At 48.6% G+C, this 18,367-nt stretch overlaps 1 protein-coding gene across 1 annotated transcript in view; it reads right to left on the bottom strand.

The window, feature by feature from the left end:
* Positions 1–18,367, bottom strand: part of NSUN2 (NOP2/Sun RNA methyltransferase family member 2) — a 31,805-nt gene that overhangs the window by 4,153 nt on the left and 9,285 nt on the right. Inside the window, exons 5-16 of the mRNA XM_018065647.1 lie at positions 17,515–17,586; positions 16,656–16,740; positions 14,493–14,685; positions 12,561–12,635; positions 9,514–9,644; positions 6,521–6,594; positions 5,802–5,932; positions 5,376–5,472; positions 2,268–2,452; positions 1,901–1,993; positions 1,066–1,201; positions 24–104 (exon numbers count right to left, since the gene is read on the bottom strand). Coding sequence (XP_017921136.1) covers positions 24–104; positions 1,066–1,201; positions 1,901–1,993; positions 2,268–2,452; positions 5,376–5,472; positions 5,802–5,932; positions 6,521–6,594; positions 9,514–9,644; positions 12,561–12,635; positions 14,493–14,685; positions 16,656–16,740; positions 17,515–17,586 — 1,353 coding nt within the window. The remainder of the gene's footprint in view (positions 1–23; positions 105–1,065; positions 1,202–1,900; positions 1,994–2,267; positions 2,453–5,375; positions 5,473–5,801; positions 5,933–6,520; positions 6,595–9,513; positions 9,645–12,560; positions 12,636–14,492; positions 14,686–16,655; positions 16,741–17,514; positions 17,587–18,367) is intronic.

Below are 18,367 nucleotides of genomic sequence, written 5' to 3'. Positions count from 1 at the left end.
GAAACACCCGTCCATGCCCTCACCTCCTGCGCCAACCGGAAAGCACAGTCAAACTCTTCACCGCTGTTATTTCGACACCAGACTTTAATCCCAGTGTTAATGACCTGTGATGGAAAATACAGATGAAACACACACACGAAAGCGGAAGTCAGGAACATTGATGGGAATACTGCCTTCCGTCAGCACCACGAGGAGACAGAGCTGTCAGCAGCTGCTGAAAGAAGGGAAGAGGTGCCCGACACGGTCCTCTGACCAAAACAGACACGCTCAGCCTGACTGAAATCCTCAAGCGGTTTTGCTTTACGTGGCTTATACTAACACTTAGCACACGCGTGTGTATGCGCTCAGTTGCCAAGTCCTGCCCGACTTTTTGCGACCCCATGGACTGTAGTCTGCCAGCCTCCCCTGCCCATGGATTCCCCAGCCAAGAATCCTGGAGTGGGTTGCCATTTCCTTCTCCAGAGGATCTTTCTGACCCAGGGATCGAAGCCATGTCTCCCACATTGGCAGGTAGAGTTTTTTTTAACCACTGAGCCACCAGGTAAGCCCAATAATTAGCACTCAAATAAGACACTAAAACTAGGAAACTCTGAGAACATAAGAAATATCAGCATGCGGTCCACAGGCCATCAGGAGCAAGGCTGCCGTCACCCTGGAAACCCCGGTGAGTGCCCAGGAGAGGACAGTGTCCAAGCCCTGTCCTGAGAGTACGTGATGCCCGGGACCTCCAGACCACATGGAGCTGGGCCGTGTGAAACAAACAGGCGAGAGGGAAATGAGCTGGGAACACAGTAAAGCAAGTTAAGTGCAGGCCCTAAAGGTTACCATTAAGGAAAAACGAAACCAAGGGCCCACAGAGCAACAGGCAGGCCCCTGTGCCCCATGACACAGATGGCGGGAAGGACACGGCCAGGTGGCCCGCGCCCACTGGCGGCTCTGAGACCCCTGGGCGGGCGGCCCGTGCCCACTGGCGGCTCTGAGACCCCCGGGCGGGCGGCTGGCCTCAGCCCCTCCGACAAAGCGGGAGCAGTGAGAAAGGATGACCCTCCGTGGCCGGGACCCCACCTTCATCCTCTCGCTGTTGTTTAGCAGCACGTTTCGCAGCTCCTTGGACACCATGTACAGCTGCCTCTTCTTTCCTTCCGTGGTACGAGTTAACAGATTCGTCTTTGGGAACGAGGGATCCAAAGCATAAAACTTCCTGTGAAAAAGACACAGCTAGTTACGAGGGTTCAGCTCAAACGTGATGCTGGCCTTGTGGCGTCCTGCCCCCTCCATGGTCTAACTTCTCACGCTCGTGTGGTTCAGGACCAGGGGCTCTGCCCTGGACGCCCACTGTCTAACCCTAACGTGCCCCGCTTGGCCTGCACCTCCTGGATCCAGGACATGCGTTCACAGGCACAGTGTCTCCCCCGAATTCCAACAACACTGAGAACACTCCCCCTTCACAGACATTTTAGGAGGAATTTTCACAAACACAGGCAAAGAACCAGCCATCTATAGGACAGCACACGCGAGCACTCTGGCTCCCAGATGCTAAATTTACCTGACGAGGAAGAGGTGAACCTGGCAGGTATCCTGAGCACCTTTCCCCTGGGATCGATCCAGAAACCCCAGCAGACCGACCCTCCCTGACCGGCAGCAAGGTGGGGTGCCCCACCCAGGCCCGCAGTCCAGAGTCCCCACCTCTGTCATCTCTGCCTTCAGGGGTCCAGCATTCTCTGATGACTGCTCACCTTAAACTGAAGGGTTTGGTAAACACCCTCTAGAGCTTCACCCAGCTCTCACAGGCAGTTAAGAAGGAGCTACATGAACAGCTACGGTTCCATGTGGCCCCGTGTGCATTTAACCCCGTGGTAAGCACAAATGAGGAGCTGTGACAGGCCGAATGAACCCTTACTGGATAGGCGGAAACAGCGGGTCGTCTTCGGGAATGAACACAAAGGGATCTTCCTTAAACCCAAACAGCTTCATTTTCTTGGACGGAGGAGGGCTGAGGAGGGGACAGCATGCGGGCATCAGTCAGCGAGGGGTGGCTGTAGTCCCACCAGCCCACGCCTCCCCCCCTGCGGCCCCACCCCAGCCTGCAGGGACGCGGGTCTCTTCCTTGTGGAGGCCAGTCTGAGGCGTCCATCCCCGGCAGTTACCAGCTCCGGGGCCCACACAGCCAGGACCCGCTTGACCCGCGAAGCCTCCACCCAGGCCCTGCTGAAGCCCGAGGGCTGGGTGGGCGAGGGGCGCGAGGGCCACGCCGCGGCGGTCCTCACCCGCACACGCCGCCCCTCCTACTCCCACTGCCGTCCGCGTCCTCCGCGCTCTCCGCTGCTCCTGTGTCGCTGATTCCAGGGGCCAGCTTGCTCTCCAGCTCCGAGGGGGTGGAGGCGCAGCCCGCCGTGGGCTCCGCAGGGCTCGGGGGGACGGGGGCCCGCGGCTCTGCTGGTTCACCCTGCGGCTGGACAGGGACACGCTCGTTAACACCCAGACAGCAACCGCCTCTGTCCTGACGCAGAGAAGGAAGATTCCAGGGCCGCACAACCCGCTCGAACGAATACAACAGTTCACGTGCAAAAGACAGACTACAGGATTCTTTTAAAAAGTATTTTAAATCTGCTATTATAAGCAGAATTCATGGGCACAGAGTCTAGTTTTAACTTTCTGTTTCTTAGCAGAGGCCAGCAACATCGGCCTGTCTTCACCCAGAAATCCTGCCAGGCTTCTGCTCTGTGCAGTGAGTCACACACTTCCAGACACGCTACACAGGGCCGAGAAGAAAGACAAGGACTCGAAGAGAGGAGAGTGGAAATGCTCCACGGCCCAGGGATCAACTGAAGAAAGATGAAGCGCACCTCAACAGAGGGACCAGTTGTCGAAAAATGAGCTGACTTCTGATCTGGGACAACTGTAGATAAATTCAGCTTTAAGAATGAGCAAAGTGTCTTACTGCCGCTAACTTTTTATGTAAACCTGCATTCACATAAGATCTTAGGCAGTGAACGACCGTGTGACACACAGCACCGGGACGCCGGGTAACAACACTGCTTGAGCATTTCAAACTTGCCGAGAGAGACCTTAAAAGTCCTCACCTTGAGAAAAAGACAGACCACAGCCAGGCATATTTACACAGAATCACCATGGCGCGCCCCTGAACCGACATGATGGCCTGTGTCCATTACACCTCAACTTGGTAAACTTCTTTAAAACCACATGTCCTTTCTAACAAGTCACCAGACTGGTAAAAGTGGTGTTTTCCAACCCTTATGAACTGAGTTTACAAATTAGGTTATGTACACAGGAAAGTCCAACACGTCTGTCAAGTTCACAAAGCTATTAAGCAGACAGGCTGGTAAGGTTCTATAATCCTGTTGCAACACTGCCTCCCAAAAAACGTGGTTTAATTGTAAAAGAAAAAGGCAAACAAAGAACAAACCCCCAAATCCTCTGCCAAGGTTAGCAAGGCTGTGTGTCCTTTCTATCCCGCCCCCCACGTCTGTGCTTCTGGGAATTGCCTGCTTTTCACAGGCCCCCTCCTGCGCCCCTTGGCCCGGAAAGCTCCTTCTGTCGGGCGCAATGAGATTTGATCCTGCGCCGTCACAATGACACCAACAGCACTCTGTCCGCACGCCTCTCCCCGGCCCCAGCTCCAGCAGCGTTCACACTCTGCATCACTTCAACGGGACAACGGCGTCCTGAAGACCGAGGCCCCCAGTCTTACCATGTGGCCCCAGCACCACCAAGCTAGGTGGGCTCACGTGTGCTCTGACCAGGTCAAACATGACCAGTGCAAAGTAAGATGGATCTCAGAGTGCAAAATTCAGTTTTTAAGTCTCAGAACAAAAGCATACAAACTACTTCATTAATAACATTGTGACTGCATGAAAGTTACATGTAATGTACGGCAATGGCTGCAAGATGATTTCAGTTGCAGACAAGGTCGGCGTTCACATGTTGAGCACATGGCTCTGAGCTCCACACCTGCTCTCCTGACGGGGGCGAGGGGCTGCGAGAGGCAGGAGCCCCGCCTCCAGGGGACCCTCTCCAGCCTCATGAGCCCCAGGACGACCACTCGGAAGCGCCGCGTCACCTCCCCATGAGGCTGTGCCCGCAGGCATCTGCCTGGATGAGCCGCCATACCCTAGAGAATGGTTGGCTTCTGCTTCTCCAAAGGCTATAAGCACCATCGGTCCTCATTTTCTGGCACAGAGCGGAAGGAATTAGAGCCCCGCAGACAGTGACCCCAGGCCCCGGTCCACGGCAATAAGGAGGCATGCTGATGGACGAGCTATCAAGTCCCACCACACGCTAACAAAGGGGAGGACTGCGCTTCACACCGCAACCCCACGTTAAGACTCAGAGGCTGTCCTCGGGGTTCCCTGGTGGCTAGGGGGAAAGAATCTACCCGCCAGTGCCAGGGACCCAGGCCTGATCCCAGGTTTGGGGAGACCCCATAGGCCTCCGAGCAACTGAGCCCACGGGCCATGATTACTGAGCCTGCGCTCAGGAGCCCGGGAGCCACAACTCACGAGCCCACGCGCACTTCCTGGAGCCTGTGCTCCTCAACAAGAGAACCCGCCGCAAAGAGACGCCCCCACACTGTGACTAGAGAAAAGCCGTCACAGCAAAGACGGCTCAGCACAGCCAAAAACAGGCTGGCAGAACTGTCCCAGCTGAAAACCACAAGCGGGAGCGCAGGGCTCAGACGCCACCAGCAGGGGTTCTGGCTGAGCCACAGAGTGGTCCTCACGCCTCTTTAAGTTTTATTAAAGAAGCGGGTTGAAGTTGCAGAAGGAAGGCGTGTGTGTTAAGCCGCTCAGTCGTGTCCGACTCTGCAGTCCATGTCTACGCCAAGGACAATAGCCCATGCAATTCCCAAACTCCGCCTCTTCCACTTCCCTTATAAGGTGGCTCAGCTGGGAAAGAATCCGCCTGCAATGCAAGAGAGACCTGGGTTCCATCCCTGGGTGGAGAAGATCCCCTGGAGAAGGGAAAGGCCACCCACTCCAGTATTCTTGGGCTTCCCTGTGGCTCAGCTGGTAAAGAATCTGCCTGCAATGCGGGAGACCTGACTTCGATCCCTGGGTTGGGAAAATTCCCTGGAGAAGGGAAAGGCTACCAACTCCAGTATTTTGGCCTGGAGAATTTCATGGGGTACAGTCCATGGGGTCACAAAGAGTCAGACACAACTGAGCGACTTTAATTAAAAGTTTTAAGAAATTGCTGCTTTTTGGAAAACTCAAAAGTGTAAGGACACCATCACTATCACACACACAAGAACACCCCACTGCACTCCACCCTTCAAACACACTCCGCAGGCAGCTTCGGCCTCAACTGCACAGAAAGGCCACACAGCACGCTCTGCTGTTCTGGAAGACGTTTACCTTTGGGGGACGTTTATTCCATGGCATTGAAGACTTCTTCACCAACACCGCCACAAAGAACCCTCCAGTGTTCTGATGATGCGGTAATATTCTAAGACTGGAAAAGCACACACATACACAATTTACCCTTTTTAACTGATCCAAAATATCTCACAACATAATATATTACTCAATATAATACACAACCCTCACTAAGAGAATGGTCAGTGTGTAATCTGTAAAGAGTTAATAACGCAATGTCTAAAACATTGCCATTTATGTTCGAACCAGTTTGCTTTTTTAAGTTTACAATACAACTGCTTGCTGCCAGCAGCTAAGAGACACTGAGAACCTCACTTGCTGAAAAGTTCACGTCCAAGAGTTCAGCCAAGGGCGCAGCATGGCCCATGCAGGAAATGCCCGAGACGCATCTCCCCAGAAACTCACCACCGCTCCAGGTGCATGGCCTGCAGCTTCTCAGGGTCCTTTGGGGGGAACATGGTCGGCCGGATCTGGGTGTGTCTGTTGTGGGGGACATCGTCCCAGGATGCAAACCACTGCCCATCTTTTGTCATCACCTGCAGGGCCAGAGGGTTGGGACTCTGAATGACCAGCCCACCTGAGAGCAGCGAATGCCAGAGGAGGGGGTGGGGAAGCTCTCAAGAGATATCACGTCTCATTTCTCCCCAAAGAGAGGAGGACGGTTTGCAAGGAAAGAAATGAGACCATCTTTTATTCCATGAACCAATACACTCATTCTATGAGGTGGCATTTTCATTTTCCAAGTGAGTTATTATTTTTTCTTTCTTTCTTTTATAAAACAAGCCTCTGACTGTTCCTGGGCTAACACTGAGAAGTGAACTGCTTCATACTGGAAACAAAGCTTGGAATCCCAACCAACTAAAAGGGAAAAAAGCAAAGCTATACTTGTATATAAACAAAGCTGATTTGTAATTGCAGAATAAAGGCAGGAAAACTTCCACTGCCAGAAATATTTGTATAAACATACCGTTTGTCATTAAACGTCTGAAACTGATTCTAAGTTACATAGTCAAATGAACCATCTCTTCAAGTTATCCTAGAGAGGGTGCTTTAGAATTCTCACGACTCTGAGAGGCCTGGTAAGTTGACCCGCCCTTTTGAGCCAGAGTCCTGGGGGAGACTACCTTCCACTGCGAGAGCCCAGGCACCCACTTCAGTCCTGGCAACTCCGAGGACACATCGGCGAGCTCCAAAGCACCTGCAGGTCAACAGCAAAACAAAAACTCCCGTTATCCCAGTGAAAGGAAACAGCTGTAAAAGATCACACTGTCAAGCTCCTGTTTACAGAGGCTGTCCAGGGAGGGCAGACCCGCCCAGACAGAGCAGATCAGAGACTTCTGGGGCAGGTCAGGGACTGGCCGTAAATGAGCTCTTCTCCACGGTGCAGTATCAAGAGTCACTCAAGACCACGGAACTGCACACTTAGGGCAAGTGCCGCCACGTGGGTAACGGGCAGCAGAGGAGCCGCTGCAGAGTCCACGCTGCACCCAAGGCACGGCGGCGGCAGGCGGCCCAGCAACGCACACAGGGCTGGACCCCGCGCTCGGCTGGCCCCTGGGAGCCGAGGAGATGATCTGCATCTGCATGCCTTTATCTCGAACAGACATACCGGATCCAAAAAGCAACACGATGAAACTGTGGACAGTTTTAAACATTCGGCTTCAGGCCCAAGCTGGTTTTCTAAAGCAGCCATCAGGACGACAGGCCCCGTCTAAAACAGTGTTCACAGGCGTGCCATTACAAGAAGCTCTACTCCGGGGCGTTACAGGAGACCTCTCAGATGAACCACCCACCACAACCTGCAGACAGATCCATGGACAACCTCCCAAAAAGGAAAATCCAACAGAGCTCCATGGAAGCTGTGAAAAACGCAGGACCCATGAAAACGAAGCAGAAGAATCCCCAAGGCGGAGGTCCAACAGTGAGAAACCTTCGACAAAAGCGTCACGCTGGCCTCCATGGTACATCCAAATATTCTGGCTTCTAAACACGAGCACCAGGTAACAGTACCAACACGGAAACTCAACACGGTTTTCTCAATCCAACGCTGCCTGGGCTCGGCACTGACTCTGCCGGCATCTGGGTCAGAGGCGAGCACAGACTGAATGCTTACTGGCCACCTTTCCCCGCTGCTGGGTCTGAGACTGTTCAGGTGGGAGCCCCACCCCTGCAGTTAAAATGCCCAGCAGATGCAGAGGACAAGACCCGGCAAGAGTCATGGTCTGAGGAAGCCACGTCTACACACATGCCTGTGACGGAGCACGGGACTGAGACAGCCACGGTGTGGTCTGGAGCAACCACGTGCAAAGAGACAGCTGTGACAGCAGAACGCAGACAGAAACCCACCTGCGCAGTGAGCAAATGCCTGGAGTTACACCACCCATGGCCCTTCTCTTCACAGGCCTTCTGAAATAGAGCACCACCTGAAGTGTGGAGCTTTTCCATACGGAAAACATGATGCAGAAATCAAGGGTTCAGATAAGTACAGCGGAACGAAATATGACACAGTAAATTCAAACGGAAAGGACCGCAGAGGTGAGAACAGGAGGGCTGACCTCACAGCACAGGCCTTTCAGCCACTTATAAGAATGTAACAGAAGCTGAGACAGTCGTGGACACCATCTCAGGAAAGGTACACCAGCTTCAGGATCTACATTTCAACCTGCTTCATACACAAGCAGCATTCTATTCAGGAGATGTAATTAGTTTTAAATTTCCCACTATCTGCTTTAAGGAGAATTTGATGGAAAAGGTTAACATTTCAGCAAAAACATGAAAGGAGAAATATTTGACATGAACACATGAAACGTTCTTACAGGCTGTCTGGTCCCTCAGCGTAAAACAGTGTGGTAAGGCCTCATTCCCATTAGGATTGTTAATATTCAAGAAAGCAGAAAATAGCAAGTGCTGCTAAGGATGCAGAGGAGCTGGAAAACCTGTGCACTGTTGGCAGAAACATGAAACGGTGTGGCTGCTGTGGGAAAAAGTATTGTGGGCCCTCAACAAATAAACACAGAACTACCACAGGCTGCAGCAATTTCACTTGCATACACAGGCCTGGCGTGCTGCGATTCATGGGGTCGCAGAGAGTCGGACACGACTGAGTGACTGGACTGAACTGAACTGATACACCCGAAAGAACTGAGAGCAGGGTCTTCCAAGAGTTGCTGGTATAGCTATGTGCAAAGCAGCGTTATTCACAGCAACTAAAATGTGGAAGCAACCCAAGCGTCCATGGACAGATCAATGGATGAACAAAGTACAGTCTAAACATACAATGAATATTTTCAGCCTTAAAAACGAGGGATATTCTGAGAGTACATAATCTAACATGAATAACGCCTGGGGACATGATCCTAAATAAGCTGGTCAGTCACACACAAAAATGCTGCATGACTGTGCTCCGAGGAGATACCTAGAGCAGTCACACAGAGACAGAAAACACAGCCGGGGGGGGGCGGGGGGGACATGGGGGAGCCGCTCAGCGGACCTAGAAGTTCATTTGCAAGATCAAGAGCTCGGGAGACTGGCTACACAACAGAGTGAACGCAGTTACGCCAGGGAACTGCATGTTTTAAATTAACTGCATAATTTCAAATTATGTGTGTTTTACCACAACTAAAACTTAACAAATGCAACGGTGTGGTAAAGGATCTGATACCACCTTTCAAACTTACAGAAAGAAAACAGGCAAAACACATTTCTCATGAAAAATGACAAATTCATTATAGAAGCATGTTTTTAATCAGGGCTACCTCATTTTGGGGATTCCCAAGTGACGCTAGTGGCAAAGAACCTGCCCGTCAATGCCGGAGACATGAGACAGGTGGGCTCGTTTGGGAAGACCCCCTGGAGGAGGGCACTGCAACCCGCTCCAGTATTCGTGCCTGGAGAATCCCACGGACAGAGGGGCCTGGGGACTACAGCCCATAGGCTTGAAAAGAGTCGGACACGACTGAAGCGACTTGACAAGCACGCACACACCTCACTGTGGGGTTTATGGACTAACCATACAAGCTGACGTCCATGAACAAAGTTAGAAAAAGTCTACAGGAGAACGCACTGCAGCAACAGAGGTTCTGAAATACATTTTCTTAGAGATTCATCGCACACTTACCTTCGCTCTTTTCCAGCAGAGACGCTATGACAGCTTCATCCTCGATGGGATTCAGCGAACACGTAGAGTACACCATCCTGCCCCCCTCCACCAGCTGCTCAGCGCCCCGCGTTGCGATCCGTAGCTGTAAACTAAGGGCCGGATACTAGGTTACTTTAAGACCAAGCACGACTATATGGCACACACATCACAGGCAACTACTAGAGCAGGTATTCATTAGAGTTTAGGACAAACTTACAACAAAATACAAAACACTCTGTAAAATGAACAACGCTCATTATTGTACCTTTTAAGGTTCTAAACGAAGTTAGTGTAAACCTAGTTAAGGAGCTCTGTGCTGATTAAAAACAAGAATCCCCAAGCCCTACACTGTCCCTCCTCCCCTTGCCACTGGTAACCACCAGTTTGCTCCCTGTATCTGTGAGCCTGATTTTCGCCTGTGACAGTCACTAGTTTGCTGTGTTTTTTAATTCCACATATAAGTGGTATCATGAGGCATTTTATCTGTCTGGCCTACTTCACCCAGAATGACCATCACCAAGTCCATCCACGTTGCTGCAAATGGCACTATTTCATTATTTTTAACGCATCCCAATACAGTTCCGAGGTAAAATTATGGAGAGAATTTGGGAAACCAACTGAATTACTACAAAACTTGCCCTTTTCAAAACGACAGTGAGATTAATAACCCGGCAGGCTGGGGAGACAGAGAGGCCAGGAACCCATCTGTAGAAATCCTTCACCTCCCGTGGGCGGGGCAACCGACGCCCATAAAACCCAGAATGCGCCGTTCACAAAAATAGTGTCTCCAATCTTTTAAAAGACCTTCCTTTTCTTCATAAGGCTCTTCACAGAAGAAATACCTTTTTGAATATCAAGATTTTCAACATAACCCCATTTTTAAAAAGTTTTCTACATAACTCCATTTCATCTTCCTCTGTGAAAGTAAATCTCATCTAAGTCTATGTGACATGCCTCATTTTAAAGTGAATTCGGCGCATTCACTCACTCATTTTTGCTCTATTTTTGGCTGCGCTGGGTCTCCACTGCAGAGCACAGCCTCTCCACCCGAGGCCTCCAGCGGCTGCGGCACACGGGCTCAGCTGCCCCAAGGCACACGGGGTCTCCCTGGACCAGGGGTCAAGCCCACGTCCCCTGCACGGGCAGGCAGGTTCTTCATCACTGGGCCACCAGGGAAGTCCAATGCGATGCAATTAATACGCATAACCTACATTCGGTGTGTACATGTGAATGCAGATGGCATCCTTGACGTGTTGACTATGATTATTCCAGATGACCTCTGTAATCCTGATACTAATCTATATTATCTAAATCTATTACTTAACTATTCTGATAATTGAAAAACAAACGAAGTATCTATAAACAGTGTTGATACTAATCTATACTGTCTAAATTTATTACTTAACTATATCAATTCAATGCTTCACATGAAACAGGAATTTAGGTTTAGAATATACCAACTGCTAATAGAAAGAAAAATCATGTATCTGTATGGCCTTTTTAATAGTGAAATTTTCCTTATACACTGAATTCAGTTGTTAGCTTTATGCTTTGCTTGTTCACATGTTGGGAAAGGTTAACAGAACAGTAATAACATTGCTTATGAAAGTGAAAGTGAAGTTTCTCAGTCGTGTCCGACTCTCTGCGACCCTATGGACTGTAGCCTACCAGGCTCCTCTGTCCATGGGATTCTCTAGGCAAGGGTGCTGGAGTGAGTTGTCATTTCCTTCTCCAGGGGATCCTCCCAACACAGGGACAGACTGGGGACAGCAGGCCAGTCATGAATGCCCACTAGAAAGAGTGTCTCCAAGGTCCCTTAGGGCAACCTGTACAGGCAACAGGCTGCATACACTACCAAGGAGGCTGCTGTCTGCAGCCACTGCACACTGGGCCCCCATGAGGAAAAGAGCACAGTCGGCTTAATTGGCTGCAAAACCAACATTGCTTATAGATACTTTTATTACTTTCATTATTTTTTTCTGCACCAGTGGATTTTGGTTTTTTTCTCAATTATCAGAATAGTTAAGTAATAAATTTGGATAATGTAGATTAGTATCAACATTGTTTACAGATACTTTTTTTTAACTTTCATTAATATTTTTTTTCTGTACCAGTGAAATTTGCTTCCCACAGTGCCCCCCCCGCAATTATCAGAGTAGTTAAGCAATAAATTTAAATAATATAGATTAGTATCGGGATTACAAAAATATTCATTAGGATACTCTAGATCAGGGCTTCCCAGGTGGTGGTTCAGTGGTACAGATCCGCCCGTCAATGAAGGAGACTCAGGTTTGATCCCTGGGTGGGGAAGATATCCCAGAGAAGGAAATGGCAACCCACTTCAGTATTCTTGCCTGGAAAAATCCCATGGACAGAGCAGCCTGGCGGCCTATAGCCCACAGAGTCGCAAAGAGCTGGACACGACTGGGCAACTGAGTACACACTTGCACACTCTAGGTCACACGCCTGCACACTCTAGGTCACCACAGCTCTGCGTTTATAATTCCGATGTTAAATGAAAGAAAGAAACCAAAGCTCCATAGACAGTACAATTTTTAAAAATCCCTATGCACAGGAAAACACTATAATAGCCGAAGAATTACAAAAATATATGCGTTATAAGATTTCCTTTTTCCTTTCAGTTTTAAGAACTTTCCAAAAATTTTTTTAATATAGCCATAAATATTTCTGAGATCAGATGTTAAAAGGCAAAATAATTCAACAAGAACTGAAAACAGAAAGGAGAAATATTAGTACAAAACAGTCTTTTCACAGACAACATGTTTGAAATATCACAGGAAATTTTTATAAAAGGCATTTTTGATACATGTGTACCTGAAACGTATACAATTTCAGTGTCCTACTCTTGAAAGGTTTCAGAAACAACTCCTGACAAATAGGCATACTCAGGAAGGCAGCTCTGAGGCTTGCAGTCAGCCAGCTGAAGCTCTGCACATTCAGGGATTCGACTATAAACCTTCACTCACCTCCTAGTCACCCAGGGCCACCAGGTACAGTTGACTTACCCATGTAGCTGCAAGCTGTTTAAGGTGCTCCACTTCTTCCAGACATCAATGTTTTTTCTCATTGTGCCATCTCCACTGCAAAGAAAGATATTGAAGAACTTAAAACTCCGTACCAGAGGATGACTGGAGCTTAATACTCCAAGCTAAAGGGTATTACGAGTGCCACTGAGAAAGTAAGTGGTAAACTTATTTCATAAACCAATAAACTTCCTATTTCTGTTTGGAGGACACTACAATGCATTAAACTTTCTAATTATATTTTAATTTCAATTCAACAAGAAAATAAAAGATCTGAGTAGGAAACTTCACTCAACAAAGAGACAGTAATTTGCTTCCATTTAAGAGAAATATCAGCAAAACACCATCTCCAGACCTAGGACAGAACTCTGAACACAGATAACAATCTGATCCTGCTACTTAGAAACTTGCTGATCAACAGTAGCATTTTAACCAGAATTACATGAATAACAATAAACTGATAAAGGACTTCCTCAGCAAATTCAGTAAGCCAATTTCTTTACCACGAATGTTCTCTGTATCAATTAAACATTTTTTTAAATTTCTACTTTTGTTTAACAGAAATCACTCCCATGTAAATTTTATAATACAGTTGATCAATCAGTCTTTCTGTCCGGGTCTAATTTTGAGCCCCAGGTTTTTGGAGGAGTTTCTGTGTCCGCTGGCTTTCCCTGTAAAATGTGATTTTCACTGTGGGTCTAGCCACACGTCCTTCGGGTGAAGGCTCCGCAGGGTGGAAATGTCCTGTAAGATATAATGGCTTTCAAATGCCATCCCCTGCTTGTACTGTGGGGACTAAAATTCTGATTGCCTCGGCTTACAACTCAGAGCCCACGAGGTCACATCATGGTCACAGTGTGGCATCTCTGATCACAAGAACACAGGGAGCTCAACCCAGTGCTCTGAGACTGCCTAGAGGGGAGGGGTGGTGGGGGGAGGCGGAGGGAGGGGACAGATGTACACCCGCCGAGGCTGAGTCACGGGAACGCACGGCAGAGGCCAGCACAGCATGGTAAAGCAATTATCCTCCAATTTAAAAAAAAAGAGGAGAAAAAAACCACAGGAGTGGGAAAACATCTAATCCCAAAGAAAACTAAAAACCTGCAATCCGAGATAAAAAAAACGATTACAGCTCATGACCTATTTCAACTTTTCTGAAGGAGAATTCTTCCGGGTGTTTGACACGCAGTCATACCGCCACTGAGTTCTGCCACCAGCAGTGAAACTACCATGTGTTTAAATAAGACAGGACTTGATAACAATGCATCCCCTTAAATGCTACGTTTAGGGCTAACAAAGTGCAACGGAGGGTTTTGTATAACAGTCTCACCAAGTCATGAGCTCAGAGAGACACGTTTGACATCCACATCTACGGCACTGCCTCTGGGAACTTAGCCACTTTAGTTTTACCCTTTCCTTTTTGGAAAAACTCAGTAATTCAGCTATGCCTTGAAGTTCTTTTATTAATAAACTATAAAAATCTAACATAATAAATTTCAAAGAAAGATACGTGTACAAATGCATGAGTTTGCCAACCTTCATGGAACCCCTGGATGTCCTACTCAGGACTCACCCAGTGTCAACACAGATTATTATGCTGTGACACTGTATCTATACTCACCACAAGCAGGCGAGAATGAACACACACCTCACTCCTGGCACAGTGCCCGCAACAAGGCTCTATGTGATGCCACTGCTCCTCACGTTCCCTTTCAAGGCCATTAGACCACCCCGCTCTGATCTCTCTCAGTTTATCACTAAAACTGTTTCTGCTTTCTGATTTAGGCTCACACTGCCCCTCTCTTCACACCAGCTGTGACCAGATTCGCCACATACGCGCCCATGTGCAGCTTCACTCTGGACTCTGACTTGCTTTCTCGCGGAACGCTGGGCTTCCCGGCCTCCTGACGGTACCTGCAAGGGACGTCACAGAGGATGCGGTCGTAGAAGAGGACCTCCTTCCTGCCGTTGACGTCCACCTGCAGGCGCGGGATGCAGGACGCGTCGTGGTTGACCACCATGATGCAGGGGCTGCCCAGCCGCTTGGCCTGGTGCACCAGCAGGTAGCAGCGCTTGTTGTCCACGTCGTTGGCGATGACGAAGCCCTCTGCGAACACAGAGGCGCAGCGTCGGGCAAAGCTGGCAGACAGGGGGCAGCGCTCGCCCCCAGGCTGGCAGGCGAGACCCGCAACCCAGCCTCAGACTGGCAGGAACTGGGGCCGCGTCCAGGAGAAGGAAGCGGGCTTGGCAGGGGTTTCAAGTCCCTTAAAATGTCAAACCTTCAAAATTCATCTCGCCAACAGTTCCTCACTTTGGACGGCTTATTCTGCCCAAACTAGCTTTTCTACCATTGACTATTAACAAAAAAAGGGAGGGTGAGGAGAGAAAGACGTGGAAACTAAGAGAGTCTCCCGACAAGTGTTTAAAATAGGCCACACGTGCTGGGGCTCCACTCCAGACCCTGAGCTTCAGCTCCCAGAGTGAGGTGGGGACTGAGGGTCCACTTGCCGGGGAGGCTCGGACCTTTGCCATCGACCTAATGTCCTCCAAGTTCAAGACTGAAGCCTCATTTCCCATGTGGAGTCTGGAAACGTCACATAACTCACCTACCAGACGCCAGTGGGATTTGAACCCGGGGAGTCTGACACTGGCTCTAAACTACATCCTCCCGCCTCTCACACAGGTACTAACTGTCAGAAGAGAACCAAAACCCCAGTGTGAGACAGGGACTCCTGAAAATGCAAACTGAAATCAACCTACTGGGGCCCCCCTTGGGGTCTGGTGGTTAAGACTCTGCCTCGCCATGCAGGGAACGTGGGTCCGAACCCTGGTGGGAGACCTGAAATCCCACACACTGGGGGTCAACTCCTGGGCCAAGCCCTACGGCAAGGGCAGGCGTGCTGCAATGAGAGATCCCATGTGATGCAACCAGGGTGCGAAGCAGCCAGAGATTTTCAGCAGGCAGATAAAAAAAAAAAAAATCTACCTACTGTGGCTTCAAAAAGAAACACCACATGCTTTTACAGAGACCACGCATGATGCTAAACTGAAGGCCCCTCTCCACGGGGTGTGCGAGGGCACGAGTGACGGGGTCGTGCACAGCACCCAGCTCTACTTTCAGAGACAGGAAGCCCAGCTGCCTGACGCCTCCTGTAGAGACAGTCAATTCCTAGGCAGGTTGATAAGAAGTCCTGGGTACCCAAGGAGGAAAAGGGGGCCTGGAACTCTCAAGGAGGCGGAAAGGACAAACATCTTTTCTTTTTTCTCTACATTCCTTAGTCTTAGTCACACACAACTAAGTTTTGTTTTGTTTTTTCTCCTTTAAGCCTGGAACTGATGATTACACAACAAATAGCCCAGTTTAAACACTGTCCTGGGAATTACATGCCGGGCTTCCCCGGTGGCTCAGAGGGTAGAGCGTCTGCCTGCAATGCAGGAGACCTGGGTGCGATCCCTGGGTCAGGAAGATCCCCTGGAGAAGGAAATGGCAACCCACTCCAGTACTCTTGCCTGGAAAATCCCATGGATGGAGGAGCCTGGTGGACTACAGTCCATGGGATCGCAAAGGGTCGGACACGACTGAGCGAATTCACTTTAGGAATTATATAACAACAATCCTGCTTGAGGACAGTTTCTCCGTCCTGAAACCTGACTAATCTTGGTATCTTAGAATGCACATCATGGAGGTGGGTCTGGTAGGACCTTTCTACTGCGAAGTTCTAATCCTGTTCTCCTAAAACATGAATTGTGGGAGTGGGTCTCGTAAAATTTTTACAAACCTGAGACATTCTTTTGATTTACTGTAATAACTAATTAAAAAAGGATATAACTCTCTTGCTAACACTAGCGAGGGGGGCACTCTCTGCCCCTCTTCTGATGTCTATGTCAGAAGCTTCCCCTGTCCCTTTCATACTTTAATAAAAGTCTGCTACACAAAAGCTCTTGAGCGATCAAGCCTGGTCCCTGGTCCCGAAGCTCAATCTTCTTCGGAGATCACACCATTCACCATAAGCTGTCACTATGTTTGCTCTTTTCCTCATCCACCACCCACCAAAGCAGCACCTCCCCCATACATACCTGGGAAGGGGACGTTCATGTCCGCGTGCAGCATTTCAATCAACTGTGTGGTCTTTGACCCGGGAGCTGCACACATGTCTAAGATCTAGTGAAAAGCAAGAAAACGTTTGATGTTTTTCTTTATATAAACCAACTATCCTACATCAAACTTAGAATAATTTAAAAAATTATTTTTCATTTCTACTTTAGGACCTAAGCACATTTATTTATAAGATAAATCTACGACATATGTTCTATTTAATTTACTGGGATGCCCTAATATATATTGACCCCAAACCACAGAAGGAGAAAGATACTTGCTCCACAAGAAACAGGAACAAAAACGGCACTAGAAACCAGCAGAAAAACACATTCAGGGATGATGAGTAAAGATACTGAATGCAAAAAGCCTTGTAACAGAACGCTATGGGGCAGAGGTCGCTGGGTCCAATCTCAGTTTGGCCCCTGACAACTAGCTTCTAACTTTAAGCCAATTACCTCCATTCTCTTTGCTTCCTTTTTCTCATCTGGAAAAACAGGGACAGTGATAGCATCTGCCCTCACAGGGATGTGTGTGCAATAAAAAATTAATTCACAAAAAGAACACAGAACCATGGTCGGAATTCAACAAGCCCTCGGTATGGGTTCACTGTGATTTCAACCTGATTGAGTCAATCAGAAAGAATGAAGATAATCTCAACACTAAGTAAAAAAATTGAGTGGTAAAAATCACAATACGAACCTAACGTAAAATACATATCATTTTCCACTTCACCCAAAGTGAAAAGGGAAAATAAATGAGGAACCACATTAAGATAAAAGGTCTCAACAAAACAGAGAGAGATGAACAACAGCATTTTCCACGTAAGGCTCAGAGTACCTTATGGTGAGGGTGGGCATTCAGCAATAGCGGTGGGATCATGCTGACGGCTTCCTGACGGCTGATGTTTCCCTTGGAAAATGAAATTGTTAAAAGTCAGCAACGGCATTAAAAACAGCAGAAAAAATTAATATTGGGCATTATTTCCAATGCATTAAGAAAATACTGTATAACCATACACAGAACAACAAAGTTAGTACTATCGGGTATACAGCAAGTAAGACCAATTTTTCTACTAGTGGATAAATGGCCACTATCAAAAGACAGTAATCCCTGTCCATCAGAATCACGACTGTCAGTTCAGTCGTGTCCAATTCTTTGCGACCCCATGGACTACAGCACACCAGGCCTCCCTGTCCAGCACCAACTCCCAGAGTTTACCCAAACTCAAGTCCATTGAGTCGGTGATGCCATCCAACCATCTCATCCTCTGTCATCCCCTTCTCCTCCTGCCCCCAATCTTTCCCAGCATCAGGGTCTTTTCAAATGTCAGTTCTTCGCATCAGGTGGCCAAAGTATCGGAGTTTTGGCTTCAGCATCAGTCCTTCCAATGAATATTCAGCACTGATTTCATTTAGGATGGACTGGTTGGATTTCCTTGCAGTCCAAGGGACTCTTAAGAGTCTTCTCCAACACCACAGTTCAAAAGCATCAAATTTCCGGCACTCAGCTTTCTTTATAGTCTAACTCTCACATCCATACATGACTAATGGAAAAATCATAGCCTTGACTAGACGGACTTTTATGGGCAAAGTAATGTCTCTGCTTTTCAATATGCTAAGTTGGTCATAACTTTCCGTCCAAGGAGTAAGCGCCTTTTAATTTCATGGCTGCAATCACCATCTGCAGTTAT

This window comes from Capra hircus, chromosome 20 (assembly GCF_001704415.2).
Source record: "Capra hircus breed San Clemente chromosome 20, ASM170441v1, whole genome shotgun sequence".
Lineage (NCBI taxonomy): Eukaryota > Metazoa > Chordata > Mammalia > Artiodactyla > Bovidae > Capra > Capra hircus.
The sequence above is the reverse complement of the archived record's forward strand: the minus strand, read 5'-3'. Positions and strand labels throughout refer to the sequence as shown.